The sequence below is a fragment of the Dendrobates tinctorius genome, unplaced genomic scaffold (genome assembly GCF_039654945.1).
Source record: "Dendrobates tinctorius isolate UK_male_01 unplaced genomic scaffold, ASM3965494v1 ptg000205l, whole genome shotgun sequence".
Taxonomy (NCBI): domain Eukaryota; kingdom Metazoa; phylum Chordata; class Amphibia; order Anura; family Dendrobatidae; genus Dendrobates; species Dendrobates tinctorius.
This window is the reverse complement of record NW_027361872.1, coordinates 4,209,673-4,236,353: the sequence shown is the minus strand read 5'-3', so window position 1 is coordinate 4,236,353 and position 26,681 is coordinate 4,209,673. Positions and strand designations below refer to the sequence as shown.

The 26,681-nt window shown below is 43.2% G+C and overlaps 1 protein-coding gene across 2 annotated transcripts in view; it reads right to left on the bottom strand.

The window, feature by feature from the left end:
• Positions 1–1,022: 1,022 nt before the first annotated feature.
• PPP1R21 (protein phosphatase 1 regulatory subunit 21) overlaps positions 1,023–26,681 on the bottom strand; it is a 107,394-nt gene continuing 81,735 nt past the window's right edge. For both annotated transcript variants that reach the window (XM_073554020.1, XM_073554021.1), the window contains 6 exons: positions 26,182–26,397; positions 24,775–24,810; positions 22,883–22,999; positions 21,353–21,451; positions 7,455–7,583; positions 1,023–1,541 (listed from right to left, as the gene is read on the bottom strand). In XM_073554020.1, coding sequence (XP_073410121.1) covers positions 1,512–1,541; positions 7,455–7,583; positions 21,353–21,451; positions 22,883–22,999; positions 24,775–24,810; positions 26,182–26,397 — 627 coding nt within the window. In that variant the 3' untranslated portion in view covers positions 1,023–1,511. The remainder of the gene's footprint in view (positions 1,542–7,454; positions 7,584–21,352; positions 21,452–22,882; positions 23,000–24,774; positions 24,811–26,181; positions 26,398–26,681) is intronic.

The window sequence follows — 26,681 nt, the reverse complement described above, 5'->3', positions numbered from 1 at the left end:
ACCCGACTTATCTATAACAATTAATGACATCACGTTTTCCCCAGTACCGGAAATCCGCTGCCTCGGAGTAACCTTTGACTCTGTCCTGTCCTTCAAACCGCACATCCAAGCTCTTTCTACCTCCTGTCGCCTCCAGCTCAAAAATATTTCCAGAATCCGTCCTTTCCTCAACCCTCAAACTACTAAAATGCTTGTGTATGCCATCATTTCCCACCTCGACTACTGCAACATCCTTTTCTGTGGTCTTCCTGCTAACACCCTTGCACCTCTCCAGTCCATCCGTAACTCTGCTGCATGACTAATTCATCTTTCTCCTCGCTACTCCTCCGCAAATCTCTGCACTGGCTCCCATTCCCTCAGCGTATCCAGTTCAATTTACTAATACTGACCTACAAGGCCATCTGTAACCTGTCTCCCCCATATGTCTCTGAACTAATCTCCCGATACCTTCCCTCACGTAATCTCCGGTCCTCCCAAGACCTCCTTCTCACCTCCACACTTATTCGCTCCTCACCCAACTGCCTCCAAGACTTCTCCCCAATAGCCCCTATCCTCTGGAATTCTTTGCCCCAACATGTCCGACTATCAACCACATTTGGATCCTTCAGATGGAACCTGAAAACCCACCTCTTCAAGAAAGCCTACAGCCTGCAATGACCCCGCTATCTCCTAACCACTACTGGAGATATCACCTCAACCAACACCGGAACTGCTGCAACCCACCAACCTACTGTCTCCTTCCCCACCATCCTGTGGCATGTAAGCCCGAAAGGGCAGGGTCCTCTCCCCTCTGTATCAGTCTGTCATTGTAAGTTTGTTTACTGTAAGTGATATCTGTAATTTGTATGTAACCCCTTCTCATGTACAGCACCATGGAACCAATGGTGCTATATAAATAAATAATAATAATAATAATAATAATAATAATAATAATAATAATAATAATAATAATGTACAGACATTAAGGTTTCACAATTGGAGGCAAATTCTAATAATTTGTTTACAAGTAAACAGACCTTGCATGGAACAAAGTTCTCCCTTTATGTCTCTGTTATGAGGTCACAGAGCAGATAATGTAGTATTACAAGTCTCTTACAAAACAGAACACAGAATTACAGACAGTTCATGTGTTTTGGAAATAAAGCCTGAAAAAAGTACAAAAAATAAACCCAAAACAAAAACACATTAAAGCTGTATAGTTTAACGAAATAAAATCTGGTTTAAAAAAAAAAACAAACAAAAAAAAGTGCAATTGTAAAATTTTCAAAAAGGAGGTAAAACGATGGATTGGAAATATTCTTTCTGGATTATGTTCCAAACTTCCCAGTCAGGTCACAGGGGTTGTCAGGATGGTTGACACATTTCATGTTTGGCGAGATCCTTTCGCAGACAGGAGGGATTCGATTCACATATATCACAGGGATAAAGTGACGGCAGGACTCTTCGTCCAGCACAGACCCGTTCTGCATGGCGGCTATAGCAGCAGCGTTATCTGCCCTCATCTGCATCCACTATCGATTTTTGTTCTTCTTGGAATTTCCCTGCAGTTGCAAAGTAAAAAACAAACAAACAACAAAATAAATTGAAATGTACATTACGCAGACATCCCCCCCCCCCCCGCCGCATTTATTAAGGTCGATCTCATTACACTCAAAGAAAGGAAGAAATGGAATAAAATTGGTGCAGGAGGGTTTCTTACATATTATACTAATAGTTTAACTTTTTTTTAATAAACTAAACATATATCAGTTATAGAGTGCCGGCAGATACTGCAGCACTTTACATGCACCATCATCACGGTCCCCGATGGGGCTCACACTCTACATTCCCTATCAGTATGTCTTTGGTGTATGTAGGGAAACCAGAGAACTCAGAGGAAACCCAGGCAAACACAGGGAGAACATACAAACTCCTTGCAGATGTTGTCCTTGATGGGAATGAAGCCAGTATCTCAGCGTTGCAAGGCTGCAGTCCTAACCACTGAGCCACATTGCTAACCACTGAGCCACAGTGCTGATTGGCTTAATGTATTTTATTTTTTTTTTATTTAAAAAAAAATCTACTGTATATTAAATAAAAATTGGAATGAATTTAATATGAGAGAGCTACTATGCGGCGTGTCTGGTGAGTAATGAGAACTGCCCTAGTAAAACGCATAGCATACATGGTAGTTACTGATGGAACTAACTTCACATGAATGCCTAATTTAAGTTTCAACATATACACTAATTATAGGTAATTATATTTCCTGGTACACCTTATCGTTATAGCGAGAATGCAGTAAAAGAAATTCAGCTCAACGGTGGAAAATCTTCAACTTTATTTGTATGTGATTACAACCTCTTCACAGACATCATTAGTCCATAGATAAGAACATCAATGCGTTCCTGGTACACTCTGCTCCATTACTCAGGAGTAGACGTGCTGAGTGCACCAAAGACAGGTTGATGTAGTCATCATTTTTATTTCTATAGCGCCAACATATTCCACAGCACTTTATAATATTAGAGGGGACTTGTGCAGACAATAAAGACCTAACAGAATAAGCATAACTCAGATACCAAGAGGGGGGGTCCTGCTGCTTACAATCTGAACTAATCTCCCGATACCTTCCCTCACGTAATCTCCGCTCCTCCCAAGACCTCCTTCTCTCCTCCACACTTATTCGCTCCTCACCCAACCGCCTCCAAGACTTCTCCTGAACTGCCCTTATTCTCTGGAATTCTTTGCCCCAACAAGTCCGACTATCAACCACATTTGGATCCTTCAGACGGAACCTGAAAACCCACCTCTTCAAAAAAGCCCACAGCCTGCAATGACCCCGCTACCTCCTTCTCTCTCACAACTACCGGTAATATCACCTCAACCAACACCGGAAATGCTGCAACCCCCCCAACCTACTGTCTCCTTCCCCACCATCCTGTAGCATGTAAGCCCGAAAGGGCAGGGTCCTCTCCCCTCTGTATCAGTCTGTCATTGTTAGTTTGTTTACTGTAAGTAATATCTGTAATTTGTATGTAACCCCTTCTCATGTACAGCACCATGGAATCAATGGTGCTATATGAATAAATAATAAATAAGGGAGACACAAAAGGTAAATGGTAAAATGTGTGTTGAATTGTACGGTCCAGCCATAATATAATAAACTAGCTGAAGAGCCCGGCGTTGCCCGGGCATAGTAACTAACTGTGGATAGTTATAACATATTTTAATTATCCTCCATTCCATAGTCCCGTGCCCATATACCCATCATACATATTCCCCATCCCATAGTCGAGTGTCCATATACCCATCACACATCCTTCATCTCATAGTCCTGTGCCCATATACCCATCATACATATCCACGATCCCATAGGCCCGTGCCCATATACCCATCATACATATCCACGATCCCATAGGCCCGTGCCCATATACCCATCATACATATCCACGATCCCATAGGCCCGTGCCCATATACCCATCATACATATCCTCCATCTCATAGTCGAGTGCCCATATACCCATCACACATCCTCCATCCCATAGTCCCGTGCCCATATACCCATCACACATCCTTCATCCCATAGTCCCATGCCCATATACCCACCACACATATCCTGCATCCCATAGTCCCGTGCCCATATACCCATCATACATATCCTCCATCCCATAGTCCAGTGCCCATATACCCATCACACATCCTCCATCCCATAGTCAACCATTATGACATCATAATGAGCGGTGGGGCTTGCAACCTATGATGACATCAGCGTCGCCATGGCAACCATTATGACATCATAATGAGGGGCGGGGCTTGATACACACACTTTTTCCCCATTATGTAGATAGTGGCAAAATTGTTTGGTGAATTGGAACACGCGGGGTTAAAATTTTGCCTCACAACATAGCCTAGGACGCTCTCGGGGTCCAGACGTGTGACTGTGCCAAATTTTGTGGCTGTAGCTGCGACGGCACGGATGCCAATCCCGGACACACACACACACACACACACACACACACACACATTGAGCTTTATATAATAGATAGGGTGTTTACATAACGCTGCATGAACCGCTCACCAACCAGTATATGTACAGTACAGACACAGAGAACTATGAACGATGTGTGAACTGATGCTACGAGGGTCATGATTTTGAAGAAAAATCTGTGGATATTGGGGATTAATCTAAATATCCTGGGTGGTACAGTCCAAAGAATTGGGGCAGCATACAAGAAGTCTTGGAGACGGGTGTGGGACATTCAGATTGAGGCTGTTAAGGTGGTTTTACACAGCGATATCGCTAAAGCGTTACCGATTTGGTGACGCAGCAGTGATATCTCTAGCGATATCGCTATGTGTGATACTTACCTCCGACCGGCTCCCCCCGCTGTCCATCGCTGATCGCGCGGCTCCATTTTTCGTCGGGCGCTTCCTGCTGGCGCCGATGAGCGACGCGTGGACGCGGACGGGAGGACGTCAGGATCGCCGCGTCTGAAAGGTAAGTAACGACCGCTAGATCGCTGCTGCATCGCTGTGAGATCTGCCTGTGTGGCAGCTCACTAGCGACCATTTAGCGATGCACCACCGATCCTGACCGGGTCATATCGTGGTCGGGATCGCTGGTGCATCGCTAAATGTAAAGGGGCCTTTAGTCTTAGGTCCTAAGCAGAACGGAGGGCATGGGTAGGGTGGTAGACTGAGATGAGGGAGGAGATGTAGGGTGCTGCTGAACCACTTGTGGATGAGAGAGATAAGTTTATGTTGAACTGTATCGGATGGGCAACTAGTGCAATGGCTGGCACAGGGTAGAGGCATTGGTGTAGTGACTGGCGAGGAATATGATCCTGGCTGCTGCATTTAAGACAGATGAGCAATAGTCCAGATGAGAATGAGTAAGAGCGACAGTAAGAGTTTATGTTGAAAAGGTTGCATTCTAGAGATGTTTTTGAGGAGCAGGTGACAGAAGTGGGTGAGTGATCGGATGTGGGGCGCGAAGGAAAAATCTAAACCAAAGATGACACCAAGACAGTGGGCATGTTGCTGGGAAGTAATGGCAGAACCACACACGGAAATGGCAATGTCGGGCATAGGTAGGTTAGTAAAGGGAGGAAACATGAGGAGTTCAGTTATTGACAGATGCAGTTTTAGGTAGAGGGAGGACATGATGTTAGAGACAGTGGTAAGACAATCAGTGGTATTTTGTAATGATGCTGATGTTCTTTACCCGTGGACTAATGATGTCTGTTAAGAGGTTGTAGTCATATACAAATAAACTTGAAAGTTTGATACCATTGAGCTGGATTTTATTCTGCTACACTCTGATCATCATAGTCAGTGGCAGCGACGTTCATTCCATGCTCCAAAAGGACCAGAGACTCAACTGCGGTGATCTGGCATTTTTTCCCCGCTTTTTCCATTTTATCTTTCTACTGGCCAGTGTTTTACTTTTATGAGACAGAGCCCCAAATCTACTGCAAAACCATACTTACACGGCCACTGAACTTCCAGGCAACCTGATCACATTTCATAGACAAAATGACAATCTGCAAATCACTTTAATTGTAATGTTGTCTAACTGCCCCAAAACATCACTCCAAAGTTCCAGCCACTAGATGTCCCCCCTATCTGTTTAACTTGCTGTCCACTGCCTGTTGTCAAGTGTAATCTGTTCATAGCATGAAGGCCCGCCGCGCTGGGGGAAGAGAGGGCCCGCCGCGCTGGGGGAAGAGAGGGCCCGCCGAGCTGGGGGAAAGGAAGGGCCCGCCGCGCTGGGGGAAGAGAGGGCCCGCCGCGCTGGGGGAAGAGAGGGCCCGCCGCGCTGGGGAAAGAACTGGTCTTCATCTCTCTGTTACTGATCAGCCATCTGTCACATTACAGAGAGGAAAGAGGAGCTTTCAGTTCAGAGCAGGCAAGCCATTGCACAGCATCAAACATACAGAAACTATACATGATAGAAAGTGAGGGAAAGCAAGTTCATGTACATATAGTGCTGGCAGAATGCTGATAAACAGGAACAACCCACTGAAAATGAGCGCATGGCAAGTAAAAAAAAAAAAAAAAAACAAACAGGATAATCTGGGCAGTTCCTGGACATATTAGTCTGGTCTACACACTAAGAGCAGTTTTATCTTCTTGTGGGAGATGAAGGCAGCAGAACTTTGATTTTCTACAGGCTGTATGTTAAAGGACAGGTAAGCTTTAAAAGATACAATTCTGTGTGTAGTCACCATTAGGGGCAGCCTAAAGCAAATAGTTTAAACCGCATCCACAGACGAAGCATTTGTACAGGACACGTCCGGAGTGTGCATGAAGTGGGCTCAGAAGCAAAGTCTGCTCCATACGTGGCATCTACCGGCTGCATTAACCCATCGGCGCCCGCCGGTAGCTGCAGTGATCAGAGTTACCTCCTTTAGTGCATTATATGGTAAATGAAATGGTGGCATTCAATAGTACCACTTGTCATGTACGAAAAAAACCCAACCGTTATATGATTACAGCAAAGGAAAAAAAAAATAGTATGGCTCATTGAAGATGGGAAAGAAATAATTACAGTGACTGGAAGGAGTTAATATTCAGTTTAACCCCTTCCTGACATTGGATGTATTAGTACTTTCAAATGTCAGGTCACCATCTCTGGTGCAGGAGCTCCGGTTGCATCTTTCCCAGGAAACGATGGCTGCGTTACACAGCCATCATCTGCCTATAACAGCATGTGCAATATACCCCTTAAATGCCAATGTTAATCTCTGACAACAGCATTTAAAGTGTGTGAACGGGGGAGTGCACAGTATAACAAGCCAAGTGACATGAAGGCCGGGGTGCATATTGGGATGCCATAGTAGCCACCGGGCCTGCCATGATGGTACTCCTGTAAAGACTGTGGCTTACATTCATAGAGGACTGTGAGATTTACTATTTATTCTGCAATACTGTGGCATTGAAGTTTATAATATAAGCGATCAGACAATCGCAGCCGTCATACGACTATGTGGAAAATAAAAAATGTACAGGTGTTATTAGTAAAAATCCCATAGGCAGCATGTTCCTCCTAGTGATGGCTGCAGTCGGCCATATTTTCTTTTAATATTCTGTCTGTAAGGGGAAGGGGGTGAAATTCATTTCAATTTTTTTTTACAATTTTCCCCTAGTAATGAAAAAAAAAAAAATAATCAACACCTGTAGGTCTCTCAGTATGGCGAAAGAAACTTTTTTTTCTATTGCAAGATTGTGCTTTTGGGTATAAGAGGACATTTCTATTGGTGATATGTTGAGGTATGCTTTGATCACATTTTACTCCATTATTCGGGAGGATAGATACATTTTTAAGCCCCGGACCAGAGTCATCTCCAATCCGGCTGCGGATCTAGTGGCAGGATCCATGAAATCTCCATGATGAAGATGTACGTCACAGTGCGGACACTAGAATCAGATCACGGCGAGCACTTCTTTCTGGCGTCTCCGCTCTCGCTTACCTTACTCGCCATCTTTAAGGTGTCGATCTCTTCCCGTTGCTTTGATAACGTTTCGTTCATAACGCAGAGGTGATCGCTCATCATGCTCAGCTGATCCTCGTAACTTCTCTTTGTCGTAATTAATTCATCCTACAGAGAAAATAAATATATGTTTTTATAGAAGGTCTATTGTACGGCATTCAGTAAGAGTAAAGGGGCCGCCTCGTTAACAGCGTCCCTGTTATGGCGAACTTGTGTGCAGGGGAGAGGACACTGCTTCATCGGCCAGATCTACCAAGTACCGGTACCCCCTTCTCTGGCAGACCCCACATCCTTGTATTACATAGACTGGCCAACAGCTGATGCTACACTCCCCCTGCATTCGATCGCCTGGGGATCACTGATCCAGATTTACTTCAAGAAGGGGTCATCTTTATGAGAAAAAAGAAAAAACCCTAAAAATGTGGCTGCATCCTTAACACGGGAAATATGAAATGTGGTTCAAAGAGAAAGATAAAACTAATAATACTACTACACATGAAAGCTACTGGGCTAAAAAAAATAAAAAATAAAAAAAAAATAAAAAAAAAAGCACCAACCTAAATGCTGATGGTCACCCTGGAGCTTGTTATTTGTCACTTATTAAGCCAGAACAGATACTCTTCCATAGTGACGAGAGACAAAATCCTTTCCAAAATCCTAATACACGCTCCTCAACATTGAAATTAAAAACAAAAAGAAGGCAACATTGTGCAATTATGGAAACGACATTTCCAAAACATCTGGATTTATTCAGTTTTGAGTACAAGGGCCACGTCAGGAAATCACTGTTCAGCTGAATGCACCTGGACGCGAAAATCATCAAGATCAGCTGCTGGCAGCTCCCTTTACAACTGCAAAAAAAATTTAATTCCCAGATGTGCCCAATGGGAGGCAAGTCCAGAGACAATGCAGGCCATGATGGCACATTCAGGACACGCAGATTGCTCATAGTAGTACGAGCAACACGTGACCTGCTTTTGTTGTGTTGAGAAAGGTTCCTTGGGCTCTTTGGAGAAACAGTCACATCACTGGTGGAACTATTGATCCATTATGTACTGCAAGTGAAAATGGACGTCGCACACCACCAAGCATTGTCTACACAAACAATCAGAAGGTGTAGGCACAACATTCAGAGCCAGCACCAAACAAAAAACAATATTCTAAATCACAAATTGTATAAGAACTCCTAGTCTTAGTAGGTGGAAATATTACCACCGTACAGAGAGGATTTTTTAAACATATTCAATTTTATTGCACATATATTATACAGATATACAAGGTGTTTATGATGAGGTAGATAGAAATTAGCAGTTAAAAAATAATGGCATAATAAACAGATGAACATTATAGTGCCAGACAGAAAAAAAGGATCTCAGGGCTAAAGTCTAGAGTCAAACCAGGATGATAGCCCTGAGACGCTTTTTTTCCCTGTCTGGCACTATAATTTTCCACCTACTAAGACATTTTTTCTGTCATTAGGAGTTCTTATACAATTTTTGATTTAGAATATTGTTTTTTGTTTGGTGCTAGCTTTTGGCCTGAGGGGATTATCCGGCTGGCCACGGAATTGTTTTTAGGTTGATAACATTCAGAGCCAGGTCTTCTACTGACCTCACACCACCGCTCTCAAAGGCTATCATGGTGCAGTCAAAACTCAAGATAAAAAAAACAAAATGAGCACATACCCTGCCGTAAGATAATAAATAGCAATACTGCATGAAAATAACACAGGGTGCTTAGTTAACATTGCTTTTTTATCTTTTTTTTTTTTTTTTTTTAATCAAAACAATTAAAAAAAACAAAACAAAACATAAAAGCCATCCCACCCAAGTCAAGTGACCCAACTCGGGATTGTCCGAACCTTCATTATTAAAACCTTACCATGAGTCAAATTAAGTAAACGTGAATAAGAGCCGAGCAGGACCGGGTCCTGACTATTGGACACACAATAGATGGCTTTTACATGTTTGATCAAAACAATATTTAACAAGTACCCAATGTTTTATTCATGGACTATTTATTTTCTTTCTTCTGTGTCAAGCGAAGGGCAGGAATTGTACTGCCATGTCACAGGTCTAGGAATCTTTGGAAATAAAACTATATTAAAAAAAACAAATTAATAATTTGCTCATGACAAATTGTCATCATAAATAATGTGTAGCCTAATAGCTCAAAGAGTATTTAAGACATATGGAAAAAAGTGGACCTATCGCAACCTAAGACACAACGTGAGCAAAAGCTCCAAAAACGTGACAGACCAGGTCCACAAATTAGTGTAATAAATGTGGTGTAATAAAAGAATATATACGGTAAATTTATTGTTATATATAATAATTTAATACATACAGGGACACATAACAGAAAGAATGAGGAGACAGGGATACTGTCACATCCAAAACCACATGGGTAACAACAAAGGGGGCTGGAATAAGACAGCCTAACTGGCAAATAATAATATAATCATAATATAATCGTATAAAATGAGTAGACATCATGAGGATCCACAATAAAATGTAATAGTCAATACACTGTGCTCACTTCATACAAGGCACCTAAAAGGCCACCAATAGGCGTCATGATGAAAAACAAGTAGATACAATGTACCTGAGGACAACTGCCAGCGGCTACCAACGTCCAGACACCCACCCCGACGCGCGTTTCGGAGGGTCAGTCCTTCATCAGGGGCGTGACAGAAAGAAAACCAAGCGCTGTATATGTACCGGTAAAACCGGAAGTGGCGGCGCCGTCTGACCGGAAGTGACGCATCCACCATCCCAGCTCCCACCGTGGCGAGCGGTATCGACGTCATGCAACAGGGAATCACCAGGATCACCCTTTTTTCTTTTTATACATTGTAAATGCTTATTCAACTGATTTATTATTTTTTATTATTTTGTATATTCCTCGAGTATATAATTTGTATTGTCAAAATATATATATATATATATATATATACACACACACACATTATATATATATATATACACACACATATACACACACACACACACCTTCTATATAATTTTTGTATTTATATTGTGTATTATGTGATTTCTATCTATAAGGATTGTTACTAAATGTATCGTTATTCCATAATACACTGGTTATATAGTTATTAATATGTGTATGACATACCTTTGAAATCCTTTATGTTTATTTATTACATATGAACAATTCTTGGACGTATAGGGAGTTGTCTATATGTGTACTATTTATATATATTTCTCTGATGTCATGTCTATTATGTGACCGCTTTATAATATGAATACCCTGCACATTTGTGCAGTTGCTATCATCTCTTTATATGCCGCACTACCCTGCCTTGTCCCTTGAACAATTTATTCTGAGGCTTAATGACAATGACCGTAATATTCATCTTACTGTTAAATACGATCCTGACCACATTGAATTTTTGGATGTCAACTTAAGGAGAGATCCATCAGGAAATATACAAACGGATATCTTTAGGAAGCCGACACCAACTAATATGTTGCTTCATGCTGATTCCTCTCAACCTGCTCATATATGATTCGCGCAGTAGCAACTGGCCAATTTCTTCGCCTTAGGCGAATCTGCTCTACAGATGACGACTTTGAATTACGGGCAAACGAACTCAAAACACGTCTTTTTGATCGGGGTATAGTCATCGGGTAGTAAAAAGGGCCTACCACAAGGCTAAATTTAATTCTAGAAATATGCTTCTATATAAACACTCCGATCAGGCTACTACTTCACAACCTATTAGGTTTATAACCAACTTCCATAGTCAGGCGGATGAATTACGTATGGTCCTGTCTAAATCCTGGCCGATTTTGTTGGCCGACCCGATTCTTTCTAAAATCCTACCAAATCAACCACTTATTACCTTCCGCAGAGCTAGGAATCTGCATGATCAACTGGTGCATAGTCACTATGCTCCAGCTCCTCAATCTCATTTTTTTAGTCACATTGCCCCCAGACGTGGATGCGTCCCCTGTGGCCACTGTGTGGCTTGTGCAAACATCGAACAAAGTACGACATTCACTGATTCCTCTGGGTCAAGGGAATGTAAAATACGTAAATTTATTACGTGTACCACCAAAAATGTGATTTACCTCCCCTGATGAAGCCGCATGGGTTGTGGCGATACGCGTGGGGTATGATCCTGGGTGTAGCACCCACTTGGTTATAGCTGTATTTTCACTGCGACCTTATTATTGGTTGCTCTGGAGTAATTTTTGTGTGGTACAATTGAATATTGGATTGTGGGCATTGGCCATATTGCTGTTGGCTTATTATGGCCTGTGTGCCCTAACCAGTGAATATTTAGGGACACATGCATGGAATTATTTCATGCAGTGATTGTGCAATATTAGGGCCCTTGGTCTCCATGAGCAGGTTTATGGGGTGGTTGTTGTGATTAATTGCAGTGAGGTTGGACCACATGGTTGATATACAGGTTATTACAGCATAATCTATAAGTGTGATATGCCATACTTCACTGTTATATATTGTGGGATGCTTCATATGTTTTTATTATGTTTTTAATTGTATTGCTGCATCAATAAAACATTGTTTTTGTACTGGTTCAGTGTGCGCTATTTGCAGTGGTTCTTTTTCTTCTCTTCTCATGTTTATTATTCCACTGTTGCTGCACCTAAACCTTCATTTATATATTTGTGATTGGTACAGTTGGTGCGCCCCATTTTTGTTATGTCTACACATTTTATATGATTATATTATGATTATATTATTATTTGCCAGTTAGGCTGTCTTATTCCAGCCCCCTTTGTTGTTACCCATTTGGTTTTGGATGTGACAGTATCCCTGTCTCCTCATTCTTTCTGTTATGTGTCCCTGTATGTATTAAATTATTATATATACCAATAAATTTATATATTCTTTTATTACACCACATTTATTACACTAATTTGTTGACCTGGTCTGTCGCGTTTTTGGAGCTTTTGCTCACGTTGTGTATTAAAAAAAAACCATGTAAAATGGAGTATATTTATCTTAAAAAAAAAATAAAAAATCCTTAATTACATTTTTTCGAAGTGCACAACAACTTTAAAATTTATACAGGACTTTAACTAACATTTGCAAGCTTACTATGTATGGATATAATAAATAAATAATAAATAATCTTTATTTTTATATAGCGCTAACATATTCCGCAGCGCTTTACAGTTTTGCACAAATTATCATCACTGTCACCGATGGGGCTCACAATCTTAATTCCCTATCAGTATGTCTTTGGAATGTGGGAGGAAACTGGAGGACCCGGAGGAAACCCACGCAAACACGGGTAGAACATACAAACTCCTTGCAGATGTTGTCCTTGGTGGGATTTGAACCCATATAGCTTGAACTCCATAATTAATTAGCCCCTAAAGAAGCCCTGTCACCTACTATAAGTAATTTTTTACCTGCTATAAAAGCCGCTGTTCTCCTGAACCAGATGTGGTCTCTCTTTTGTTCCGGAGCTTCTCCATTCCTGAGATATGGCCTCCTCATCCCTGCATATAAATTTTATCTTGTTAAACAACTGGGCATGATCCTTGTGAATGGAGTTGAGGACCACACCCACTTGGATACATTTACATACTGGGAAGGAGAAGGCCATATCTCAGGAACGGAGACGCTCAGGAACAAAAGAAAGACCATGCCGGAATCAGGAGAACAGCGGCATTTATACCAGGTAAAAACAAAAAAAACAAACATTTATGACAAGTGACCGATCCTCTTTAATCTCCCATTAGTATCGAGCACAGGAAGGTAAAACATTATAATTGCGGTATCAGAAATGAGGAGGACATATATATTAATTCATAAATTCCCAACATAGTATAAAGCAAAAGCCGAACATTTGCTTTAAATCAGAACCAAAACATCACAAACAAAATATTCCAATTAATATAATCTATAACGGATAAAGACAAAATAGAAAATGCTTTATATTCCTCTTTAGACTTTGCTGTTATTAAAATGTCCATGCATCTTCCCTGACAGTGCACAAATGGCAGACTACATTATTCATGTCCAAAACACAAGACTGGAGCAGCAGCGCTGATGGCAATCTGTATTCTTCAACATAAAGGTCATCAAGGAATAGAGCCGTGCAGGGAACGAGAGCAGATAAGAAGCGGGGAGGAGAGGATGAAAGGCAATAATACACAGAGGAAATATGAAATGCTATTTAGAAGACATTTCTATAAAGCGATCAGGTCTGATGCAAGAACCAAAGAGGAAATCAGTGGAGACTTCTAATATTCTTCTCTACATGGTGACGGAATTAGCATGAGATCAAAAATGTCTGGCTACAAAGAGCCTCTACTTATCAGGCATGGAGTCAACACAGTGAGCAAGGAGAAGCGGGCTATTTTCTAGATAAAAATAGATTGATAACTTTTGAAAATACACATTTGCCATTATGAGATTAATTGTCCAGAATACCAAAAAAAAAAAAAAGTGTCTGCTTCTTTCTCAAACAGCGCCATCCTTATCCGTAGGATGTGTCAGGTACTGAAGCTCTATTCAGTTGAACTTGAAAGATCTGCAGTACATTTCTGTGGGCACACAGCACAATCTATCCAATATCACGCACCCCGATATGCTGCACTCGCCTTACATACCTTGTACTACTGCCGCATCCAAGGAAACAGATGCAGTCCCTGCCGATGGTCGTGTCCGACCACTACATCACCAGATGCTTCCATGCATCTGTATCCAACAACAGTCCTGCTGGTTTGGGTCTTTGTAAAGGAGAACCAATTCCACTTTAGTGCTCTTGCTCCTAATTTTTTTTGGTGCGGATTATGTGTCATATATCCATAGTATGTGTTTAATTCACCAAAAACGCAGCAAAAGTGCCTATTTGTGTTTTTTTGTTTGTGCTTTCTTATTGCTTTGTTTGTTTGTTTCTTTTTTTTTGGGGGGGTGATAAATTGCTGCGAACATGCTAAAAGAGCTGACGCTGCGATATTTCAATTCAGTAAAGAACAAAAACAAAACAAGCGTGTGCATGAGATTCCTGAAGTCTCAGTCAGCTTTTGCTGGTACTGTAAAAAGCAGTTTTTAATTTGCATAATAAAAAAACCCTACAAAAATGCAGTGTGTGAACATAGCCTTAGTTTGATATCGCAGCAATCGTACTGATCATGTTGCCAGGTCATTTCCATCACGTATTGAATGACGTAAACACAAATCCAAAAACACTAAATTATGGGATTTAGGTTTCTGCCCATGGAATTATTTTCCTGTTTTTAAGTGAATTATGTCACTCTCAACTACAAGTCGTCCTGCGGAGTAGAAGCCATCACAAGGCTTGTCGATGGAAAAAAAAAAAAAAGTTATGGCTCCTGTAAGGAGGAGAGGGCCATGAGACCCCGCTCGGCATGCTGGAATCAAACAGTATGGAAGTTTGGCCCTGACTTTTGTGGTAACACTTGGGCTCCTATAGAGACAGCTTATACCCTAAGGAACAAAGTTTCTTACATAGAAAGTGCAGCCACATACGGGTTATGGGTCCACTTTATAAAAGCAAAGAATGTAAAAAAAATAAATGATTAATAAAAAAAAAAAAGTGCAAAGGGGTCCACAACATTCCAATTATTTGGTACACTCGCTCCCACTTTCCATAGGCCGCCTGCATTTCTCTGGCGAGGATGTGATCCGGAGCGAATGTCATGTAGGAAAGCGCCTCAATCATCACTCACTTATGTGAGATCCGTGTTCAATATTTCTCTCTTCCAGCTGAGTAATAATGCTGTGAAAAGACGGCTTCATCTGTGTTAGGCTGGTTTCACATTTGCGTTTTTTTGCGCTGGAAAAAAATGCATACGTGCGCATGCGTTTTTTCCCCTATATTTAACATGGGTGCGCATACCTGCGCGCTGGTAAGCGCACGTATGCGATTTTCATGCGCTGCGTTTTTTTGGGGTGTGCGTTTGTATTTTCCAGACGCAGCATGTTGCATTTTTTGGCCCTGCAAAAAAGCGCATGCGCACGTATGCGCACGTTTTGCGCTAAAAATGGCCATTATAGCCTATGGATGCGCATACGTGCGCACTGGCATGCTCATGTATGCGTTTTTTTGCACATGCGGTTTTTTTTGCTAACCATGGAATTTAGGGGTTTGGGTTAGAGTTAGGGTTAGTTAAGGGGGTTTAGGGTTAGGGTTAGGGTCAGGGCTAGGGTTGGGGTTAGGGTTAAGTATGGTTTGGTTAAGGGTTAGGGTCAGGGTTAGGGTTAAGGTTAGTTAGGGTTTGGGTTAGGGTTAAGTATGGTTTGGTTAAGGGTTAGGGTCAGGGTTAGGGTCAGGGTTAAGGTTAGTTAGGGTTTGGGTTAGGGTTAAGTATGGTTTGGTTAAGGGTTAGGGTCAGGGTTAGGGTTAAGGTTAGTTAGGGTTTGGGTTAGGGTTAAGTATGGTTTGGTTAAGGGTTAGGGTCAGGCTTAGGGTTAAGTATGGTTTGGTTAAGGGTTAGGGTCAGGGTTAGGGTTAAGGTTAGTTAGGGTTTGGGTTAGGGTTAAGTATGGTTTGGTTAAGGGTTAGGGTCAGGGTTAGGGTCAGGGTTAAGGTTAGTTAGGGTTTGGGTTATGGTTAAGTATGGTTTGGTTAAGGGTTAGGTTCAGGGTTAGGGTCAGGGTTAGGGTTAGTTAGGGTTTAGGGTTTGGGTTAGGGTTAAGGTCAGGGTTAGGGTTAGTTAGGGTTTAGGGTTTGGGTTAGGGTTAAGTATGGTTTGGTTAAGGGTTAGGGTCAGGGTTAGGGTCAGGGTTAGGGTTAGTTAGGGTTTAGGGTTAGGGTCAGGGTTAAGGTCAGGGTTAGGGTTAGTTAGGGTTTAGGGTTTGGGTTAGGGTTAAGTATGGTTTGGTTAAGGGTTAGGGTCAGGGTTAGGGTCAGGGTTAGGGTTAAGGTCAGGGTTAGGGTTAGTTAGGGTTTAGGGTTTGGGTTAGGGTTAAGTATGGTTTGGTTAAGGGTTAGGGTCAGGGTTAGGGTCAGGGTTAAGGTTAGTTAGGGTTTGGGTTAGGGTTAAGTATGGTTTGGTTAAGGGTTAGGGTCAGGGTTAGGGTCAGGGTTAAGGTTAGTTAGGGTTTGGGTTATGGTTAAGTATGGTTTGGTTAAGGGTTAGGTTCAGGGTTAGGGTTAGTTAGGGTTTAGGGTTTGGGTTAGGGTTAAGGTCAGGGTTAGGGTTAGTTAGGGTTTAGGGTTTGGGTTATGGTTAAGTATGGTTTGGTTAAGGGTTAGGTTCAGGGTTAGGGTCAGGGTTAGTTAGGGTTTAGGGTTAGGGTCAGGGTTAAGGTCAGGGTTAGGGTTAGTTAGGGTTTAGGGTTTGGGTTAGGGTTAAGTATGGTTTGGTTAAGGGTTAGGGTCAGGGTTAGGGTCAGGGTTAGGGTTAAGGTCAGGGTTAGTTAGGGTTTAGGGTTTGGGTTAGGGTTAAGTATGGTTTGGTTAAGGGTTAGGGTCAGGGTCAGGGTTAGGGTCAGGGTTAGGGTTAGGGTCAGGGTTAAGGTCAGGGTTAGGGTTAGTTAGGGTTTAGGGTTTGGGTTAGGGCTAAGTATGGTTTGGTTAAGGGTTAGGGTCAGGGTTAGGGTTAGGGTCAGGGTTAAGGGTTAGGGTCAGGGTTATGGTTAGTAAAGTCATGGTTTGGGTTAGTGTGAGGGGCCACCTAATGTTGGAAAAAACCGCAAACGCGGTAAAAACGCACTAAAAACGCATACAAACGCATAAAAACGCTGCGTTTTTTTCATGCATGCTCATAAAAATGCTTGAAAAAAACGCATCAGTTGTATGCTTTTGTATGCGTTTTTTCAATGCGTTTTTTTGCGGGAAAAACGCGCTGCAAAAAAAAGCAAGTGTGAAACTAGCCTTAATGATCAGAGAAGTAATCAATGACGTTCTCATCTCCACCAAACGACGACGCTTTGCTGGCACCGGATCAACAATGGCTGTGATTACTAATGGTGAAACTATCCACGGCACAGTCACAAAGGGAGGGAAGAAATACTGCTCAAAGAATGACTCTCACTTAGTGAGAAAACAGCGAAAAACAGCAGGAAAATGACATTAGTCTGACATCCAGTCTGGAAATACTGCCGTGAAGTCCAAAGTTTTCCACTGCAGCAGGACAAATATCTTGTAGGTATGGCGGCCTCCCGACTCTGCCCCAGACAATCATGGGGAGGATTCAGCAAGGTAAGCACCAGTCAGACAGCCGTCTAAATCAGACCAGAGATCGGACCGCCATGCAGGGACTGGCCGGAAGCCCTCCTGACCAGAGTGTGACAGCTTCATCTACAGGCGCTTCTCACAAAATTGGAATATCATCAAAAAGTTAATTTATTTCAGTTCTTCAATACAAAAAGTGAAACGCATATATTATATAGCGTCATTACAGAGTGATTCTATTTCACGTGTATTTCTGTTAATGTTGATGATTATGGCTTACAGCCAATGAAAACCCAAAAGTCATTATCTCAGTAAATTAGAATAACTAACAAAAACACCTGTAAAGGCTCCTAAGCGTTTAAAAAGGTCCCTTAGTCTGTTTCAGTAGCTCCACAATCATGGGGAAGACTGCTGACTTGACAGATGTCCAGAAGGCAGTCACTGAAACACTCCACAAGGAAGGTAAATTTTGCATTTCATTTGGAAATCAAGATCCCAGAGTCTGGAGGAAGAGTGGAGAGGCCACAATTCAAGCTGCTTGAGGTCTAGTGTGAAGTTTCCACAATCAGTGATGGTTTGGGGAGCCATGTCATCTGCTGGTGTAGGTCCACTGTGTTTTATCAAGACTAAAGTCAGCGCAGCCATCTACCACAAAATTTTACAGCACTTCATACTTCGCTCTGCCGACAAGCTTTTTGGAGATGGAAATGTCATTCTCCAGCAGGACTTGGCACCTGTCCACATTGCCAAAAGTCCCAATGCCTGGTGTAAAAACAACAGTATCACTGTGCTTGATTGGCAGCAAACTCGCCTGACCTTATCCCCATAGAGAATCTATAGGGTATTGTCAAGAGGAATCATAGAATCGTAGAGTTGGAAGGGACCTCCTGGGCCATCTGGTCCAACCCCCTGCTCAAAGCAGGATTCGCTAAATCATCCCAGTCAGATGTCTGTCCAGCCTCTGTTTGAAGACTTCTATTGAAGGAGAACTCACCACCTCTCGTGGCAGCCTGTTCCACTTATTGATCCACTAACTGTCAAAAAGTTTATTCTAATATCTGTGTCTCCTCCCATTCAGTTTCATCCCATTGCTTCTAGTCTTTCCTGGTGCAAATGAGAATAAAGATGATCCTTCTACAATGTGACAGCCCTTTAGATATTTGTAGACAGCTATTAAGTCTCCTCTCAGTCTTCTCTTCTGCAAGCTAAAGATTCCCAAATCCTGCAATCTTTCCTCATAAGACAGGCTTTGCAGACCGGTCACCATTCTGGTCGCTCTTTTCGGAACTTGCTCCAGTTTGTTGATGTCTTTTTTAAAATGTGGTGCCCAAAACTGGACACAATATTCCAGATGAGGTCTGACCAAAGAGGAGTAGAGGGAAATAATGACTTCACGTGATCTAGACTGTATGCTTCTGTTAATACATCCTAGAATTGCATTTGCCTTTTTTGCTGCTGCATCACACTGTTGACTCATATTCAGTCTGTGATCTATTAGTATACCCAAGTATTTTTAACATGTGCTGTTGCTTAGCCCTATTCCTCCCATTCTGTATGTGCTTTTTTCATTTTTATTGCCCAGATGTAGTACTTTGCATTTTTCCCTGTTAAAAACCATTCTGTTAGTTGCTGCCCACTTCTCCAGTTTATTTATATCTTTTTGAATCCTCTCTCTCTCTTCTCTAGTATTAGCTATCCCTCCTAGCTTTGCGTCATCAGCAAATTTAATCAGTTTACCCTCAATTCCTTCATCTAAATCGTTGATAAAGATGTTGAACAATACAGGCCCAGGACAGAGCCCTGTGGTACCCCACTTGAGACATTCTTCCAACTGGATGTGCAGCCATTTACGACCACTCTTTGGGTCCGATCACTAAGCCAGTTATGAATCCACCTAACAGTTGCCTTGTCCATTCCATAATTAGCCATTTTTTCAATAAGGATTGTGCGAGATACTTTTTCAAATGCTTTTCTGAAGTCAAGATATACTATATCTACAGCATTTCCCTGATCCAGGAAGATGAGACACCAGACCCCAAAATGCAGATGAGCTGAAGGCTGCTATTCAAAGCAACCTGGGCTTCCATAACCCCTCAGCAGTGCCACAGGCTGATCGCCTCCATGCCACGCCACACTGATGCAGTAATTGATGCCAAAGGAGCCCCTACCAAGTATCGAGTGCATTTACTGAATATACATTTCAGTAGCCCAACATTTCGGATTGTAAAATCATTTTTTTCAAGCTGGTGTTATAAAGTATTCTAATTTACTGAGATAATGACTTTTGGGATTTCATTGGTTGTAAACCATAATCATCAACATTAACAGAAATAAACACCAGAAATAGATCACTCTGTAATGGCTATATAATGAGTTTCACTTTTTGTATTGAGCAACTGAAATAAATTCACTTTTGATGATATTCTAATTTTGTGAGATGCAGCTGTCATGCTCAGGTCAGGAGGGCCACTGGCCAGTTCGTGCCTGGCGGTCCGATCTCAGGTCTAATTGTGCCCTAAACTTCAGCACCTGATCCCTTTTTACAATCGCCAACAGAAATTAAGGAGTTTCATTAAAAAGAAGGGATCACTCTCAGTCCAGCACCCAGCGATGCATTTGCAGGGTGCCTAAAGGTTTTTACAGCAGCCAGGGACAAGACCTGTGACCTCAGCCTACCAGAAAAAAAAAATTGGCCAATGGCGTAATTACTGTTTTTCCCTAATTCTTGCATAAACAAAATTAAAAACAAAAAAGAAGAAAATTCAACCCATTATTCATAAAACAAGTCCTCATAGGGTTAAATGTTCACCCTCTATGCATCCAGCGTTGGCTTGCATTCGCTGCTCTACATCACTGCTCCAGCCAATCACTGAGCACAGCGGCTTGGGCTGTCTATCTTGGCACAACTATCAAGCTCAGTGCTTGGCCGGGCTGCAGCAGTGACGCACGCTGTTGATGTGACATCACCGCTGAAGCCCAAACACTGACACTAGAGCAGCGACTGGGAGCCGGTGCTGGACCTTGGTAGTACTTGCGTCCCAAACCCCCAAATCGTCAAGAAACGTCTATGAAGAATAAAGGGATATTCCCATCTCCAAGATCTTATCCCAACGTGTAGTACGTGTAATAATGATATCAAATACCTCCAATTAGAAACGTAGAATAGTTCTTCTGATTAGCCAATGTGCAGGGCATTGCAGTAGCTTAGGTATCCATGGTTGTGACAGCGGTTAGAGGCCGTAACCATGTATACCTAAAGTACTGCAATGACCTACACAAGGGGTAAGTGACAGCGCATATCTAAAAAACTACTGGGGGGGGGGACAAGGCCGGTCTGGAGGAATCGGCGACTAATTCTACTTATTTTTCAATGCATAGTGTATATAGCAGATATACATATATTCACTGTTCACACTGACCCTGGTGCGACTGTACTTGTTTGTACGCAATAAATAACTGATGCAATAAACTATGCGGACTCAAAAATGGTGCCAGGAAAAAAAAACCCTTGGTACTCACAGTCAACAACAAGCCAGTCCTTGATGGGTTAAGCGAGGCGCGCTAGTCCCGTCTGCGTCTGACATTACTGGCACATCGCTCATACAATGGGGGCCATACTGGGCAGGCGCGGGGCCCTTGTATTTAGCGACAGTCTTCCCTCCGGATGGTCATTGTGAGAGATAAATGGCGGAGTATGGACAGCACGGACTTGCCAGCTGGCCGCCCTTACCTGCAGTCTGCTGATGCTCAGGCTGGCCGATTTGGTTTCTTCTGTTAGGGTCTGATTGGATTTTTCTGCCAATGCTAATCTCTTAGCGAGAGCCCGACACTGGAAATCAAACACATAGATGATAACAAGGTAATACAGGGATGGGAATTACGCTCATGCTCGGCCAAAATGGACCGGCATGGGATTTTTAAGCAAGAGGGGATATAACAGGACACAGCTTGGCTTTACCCTTCACTAAAAAGAAAAACTATGGTAACAATAAAGGCAATTACTACTCAAACCCCTGGCTTGCCTTCAAGTAAGGGCATTTTAGTGTGATGCGGTCTCTATCCACCAGATGCTTTAGTAAATATTTGTACTCTCCGTAAAACATTCAGAAAACACTTTTTTTTTTTTGCGAGCTCAGCATTGAGCCATCCTTCTGTTGTTCCTCCTGGAAATGTGCGAAAAAAAATTGTCAACTTGGCGCTCCCATTCCTCATCGATAGGGCAGTCTGCCAAGGTCAGTGCTGAATGCCCAGATCCTATCATGTATGGAGGGGGAAGGGTTAAAGCTCCAGGGCGATGTAGCAGAGCCGGAGAGGTTGTTACAGGAGTATTGCTAAATCGGTCCACCCTATGGGAAAGGGGACGGAGAGCTATGGGGCTGATTCAGGGCATCCGAAAGCGCTGGTCAAATCTTCTCCGTGAGTTCCGTGAATGTGCTTGGATAAGGTGTTATCTGAGCATGCTCGGGAGCTCACCGAGTGACTTCGGTGTGCTCAAATAATAGGTTTGAGTCCCCGCGGCTGCCTGTCTAGCGGCTGTTCGACAGCCGCAACACAAGCGGGGATTGCCTGTTTGTTAGGCAATCCCTTCATGTGTTGAGGCTGTTAAACAGCCGCTAGACAGGCAGCCGCGGGGCTGGGAATCAAACCTATTATTTGAGCACACCGAAGTCACTCGGTTAGCACCCGAGCATGCTCAGATAACACCTTAGCTAAGCATATTCGCTCATCACTAATGAGACCCCATCGGCACCCTGTGACTGCGTTGCGATAGAAGCCGACCACATGCACATTGGCAATTGCGCCCTTTAAATGCCGACTTTAGTAATTAACCACAGGATTTAAATAGTTAAACATCAGTGATTGACGCAAGCGCTGGTCACTGCTGTCAGGGGAAGATGCCACCTGAGTAACAGTCGGCGATGGTGCGGACTGCGTACATGGAGCCCTGACATAGGATGCAGCGTTACATCCAATGTCAGGAAGGGGTTAAGTCAATGCACATTAGGGATCCATTTGGATCCACAATTACTTGCTGCATATGACAACCAATCTGCAATATGTCAGCCTTCATCCTATCAGCAGTGACACCGAGACATATAATAGGATCAGGGATAGAACATGCTGACGATTTTTTATTAAAAAATAATGAGAATTTCCTCCAAATCTGCTGCCAGCCTCCCAGCGAATGCCATCTCCCTACACTCCGGAGGACATCACTTCTACATCCCCATCTGACAATTAGGAGCCACCAGACACATACCTCGGCATGGAAATGGACGGACTTGCTGTCTGCCAGCTGTAGCTGTGTGGTGAGCTCGGCTATTCTCGTCATGTAATGATTTTTTATCAGTCCTTCCCTCGAGTCGTGATCTGGAACCTGTTCATGACAATAAGGGGGATTATTTTTAGAATGACCGGTCCGTCTCGCCGTCTCTGAATGTCAGTCAAACGTCTTGCTGGCATTATCTACATCAAACCCCGACCTGTGCAGACAGCGCAGCGATAATGACTGCGGCGCGGAGAGAGTGTGCCCTCGTATCTGGGAAAGAAGCGTGTCCTTACTGTGTAAGACTCACATTAATCTCGCCGAGTGCAGACAAAACTTCTGGAGGAAAGAAGGCAACCCCGATTCCCTGTATGGATCAATTCCTGCAGTGTCTCCGGATGAGTCAATCACACCGGTAAACCTGCAGGTCACTAATCTCCAAATGACGATGGTGGTAGGTAGGTGTTCATGTCTCAATAATATCCATCAAACCCCTACCAGAAGTCTATCACAATCTGCACTCCTCTTATACTGAGTGTACGTATTTCCATGTAATTCAGCCACCATCTAGATTCCTAGCATTCTTCCTATGCACTGCTACCAATCCCGTGTTGCATCAGATCATCACATTTCCAGATTATTGCTGGAAAAAGACAGTGATTACACCCTCTATATACTCCAATAAACTAGTATTTATAATTATACAGTCAGGGAAGTGGATCTGTGATCTATTACAATATAACTGTATGACAGGAGATGTACAATCATCATCATTATCTTTGATATTAGCTTCTGCCCCCACCACCAAGTGGAGAACTTCAGTGTTAACTTCCATGCAATTGCACCATACAGGATCTTCTGGTGACCCTCATCCGAGAACATAAAGCCATGTAATGCTCAAGGGGGGGGGGGGGGGGGGGGGGGGAGGTCAAAATGAGATCACAATCTCATTGAAGAGGAGACGTACAACATGAACTTCCAGATAGAAATTGACAACTAAATAAGGCAACACTTGCTGAATTACATATAGTGGTGGACTAGTGACAAGTGAAGATTTAAAAAAAACAAACCTGAAGTGCTAAATTAAAGGGAATGTTCCTAATCGGCTGTATGACTTTAACAATTAGTTCTAAAAATATATCTATTGGTGACCCGCAGCTTGGCATAGTGCAGTGTCCAACTCCAGCGTCATATGCTAATAAATTCTCTATGGGTCCAGACTGTAGGAGACATATCTTGAATCTGCATTACGACCTTTGATCGTCCCTTTGATCGATGCGCATGACAGCCTCTGCAGGCCTCTCGCTCCCCTCAGCACTGGGGTGCGCAGGTCCCAATGTCCCCTTCCAGGTCATCGGCCTCATCAATCACCACAGCAGCATCTATGCATTTTTCTTAAAGTGGTGCCCTCTGTCTTGCATAGAGGCTGCAGCGGCGACTTATGAAGCTGAAGATTTAGGTGTAACAACGGTACTAACGCAGGTGCAGAAGAAAGTCTATCATTCTGACAAATCAAAGTGTGAATGCCCCTGCCCAATACTATATGGAGCAAGCGGAACATTTCGAGCGGTGCATACATGTATACATGGAATAGGGGAAATTGCCTAAATAAAGAAGAACATTGGCTTAGCGCAAAATAAAGGTGGCTTCACTTGTACGGTCTGGGCGCATCAAGCTAAGTAATAGGAGTTATACAAACTTTCTCCGATTTATGCCGACTGCAAGACAATAATGGTAAAGAGATTTTTTTTAAAGCAAACCGCTAGGTCAACATAGTTTCAGAGACTTGGACATTGGCCATCATCTCAGCTAATTTTTTTTTTTTGTTCAAGGCAAAGTCTTAAGTTTACTTTATGTTTAGACAGATGTGAGGTCATGTACCATACCTGCGGAATATCGTTACTCATGGTTAACATGCCGATCTATAAAGGAAGAGATAAACAGATAATTTAGGGCATAAACCCAGGAATTGGTGAAGATCCCCTTTAGACTCGGGGTGTTCTGTCGCTCCCTTACTGAACGGTTGACACGGGCCAAAGCATACTGATGAGGACAGGATGATGGTGAATATGATAGTTGTGTCCCCATGCAGCGTCACGTTGTCCTGGTTTACAAAAGGTGATGTGCGGACGATTACAATGATCTTAATGGCGGCATAACTAAGCCAATCACCCATCGACTGAACATTGTGCTCGCCTGCATGTTTATAGGGGCTGATAATTGGGTATGAGCGGTCAGAACAACAATGTTTCCCGATCATCCTATGTAAACAACTGTGATTTTATCAGATCATCAAAACACTTGTTTGGCCGCTGATTAGGTTGTTCACGTGGGCCATTAAATCTTTCACACAGGGGTTAAGCCCCTGTCACACACAGCGAGATCGCTGCTGAGTCACAAGTTTTGTGACGCAACAGCGATCTCACCAGCGAGATCGCTGTGTGTGACAGCGATCAGCGACCGGCCCCCCTGCCGGGTATCGCTGACCGTTGTTGAAACGTCTGGACATTTTTGGGGTCGCTGGTCTCCCGCTGGCCAGCACGCATCGCTGCGTGTGACAGGCGGGAGACCAGCGACCAGGAGCTGGTAACCAAGGTACACATCGGGTTTCTAAGCGGCGCGTGGTCCCTAGAAACCCGATGTGTACCTGAGTTACCAGCGTGCTGATGCAGGGAGCTGGTAACCAAGGTACACATCGGGTTTCTAAGTGCCGCGCGCCGCTTAGAAACCCGATGTGTACCTTGGTTACCAGCTCCCTGCATCAGCGCGCTGTTAACTAAGATACACTGCGGGAAACTAAGCGACGTGCGTCGCTTGTTACCCCCGTGTCGTTGGTCCTGATCACTGGTGAAGCTGCCTGTTTGACAGCTCACCAGCGATCATGTAGCGACACACCAGCGATCCTGACAAGGTCATATCGTTGTCGGGATCGCTGGTGAGTCGCTATGTGTGACGGGGCCCTTAGACGGGCAACAACATGCTCGCAATGGTGGAATGATGGGGGGTGAGGGTGGTAACCTGCATTGAAGCCCCCTCTCTTCTACAATTACAATGAATGAATTGCAAATCATTTGATATTGAAACAATTTAAATCAATAGGCCATCGATTTTCAATTCTTTACAATGTCCGTGCCAAGCCCACCACAGCGAAGGGCATTTTTGGATTAATATTGATCACAACGCCCATTCAGTGAATGATTGGGAACGAGAGAAGATTGTCTGATTGCAAACCTTGGGGGTATTTTATCTGTTCTGTTTAGGTAATAAATCAATGATATCAAACGATCACTTACCAAACTTGTAGATTTTGTTTCCTCGGCATTGTCGGTCACATGTAACAAGGCATTTTCCTGTGCGGGGTCAGCCGGCCGTTCCTTGTCCACATTCTTCATTATATCGGATATCCGCTGCGTCTCCTTCTCCAATTTGATCTTGGACAGCTGCGCCTCAAGCATCCAGTGCTCCTTCTCTTGCTCCAGTTTACTGATCTTCTCAAGACTATGCTGGACCTGAGGAGACATCCCAGAGATGAGGACCTGGCAGGAGAGATCAGCAGAGGAGGACATCTCCCCCTCACACATATGCACAGATTTACAGGTGCATTCAGCTGTCAGTTCTCCTACACATCCGTCCAGCCTGTAGTCCATTGCTTCTGATTTGCTGTGTCGATCACCCCTGAAAGATAGCAGAGACCAGCGGGAACACAAGAACAGCTGTGCAGAAGCGGTGGGGTTCCTCCAGATTATTTTTTTGTGTTCTTTTCCACACCACCCTAAACCCAATTCTAGTACTG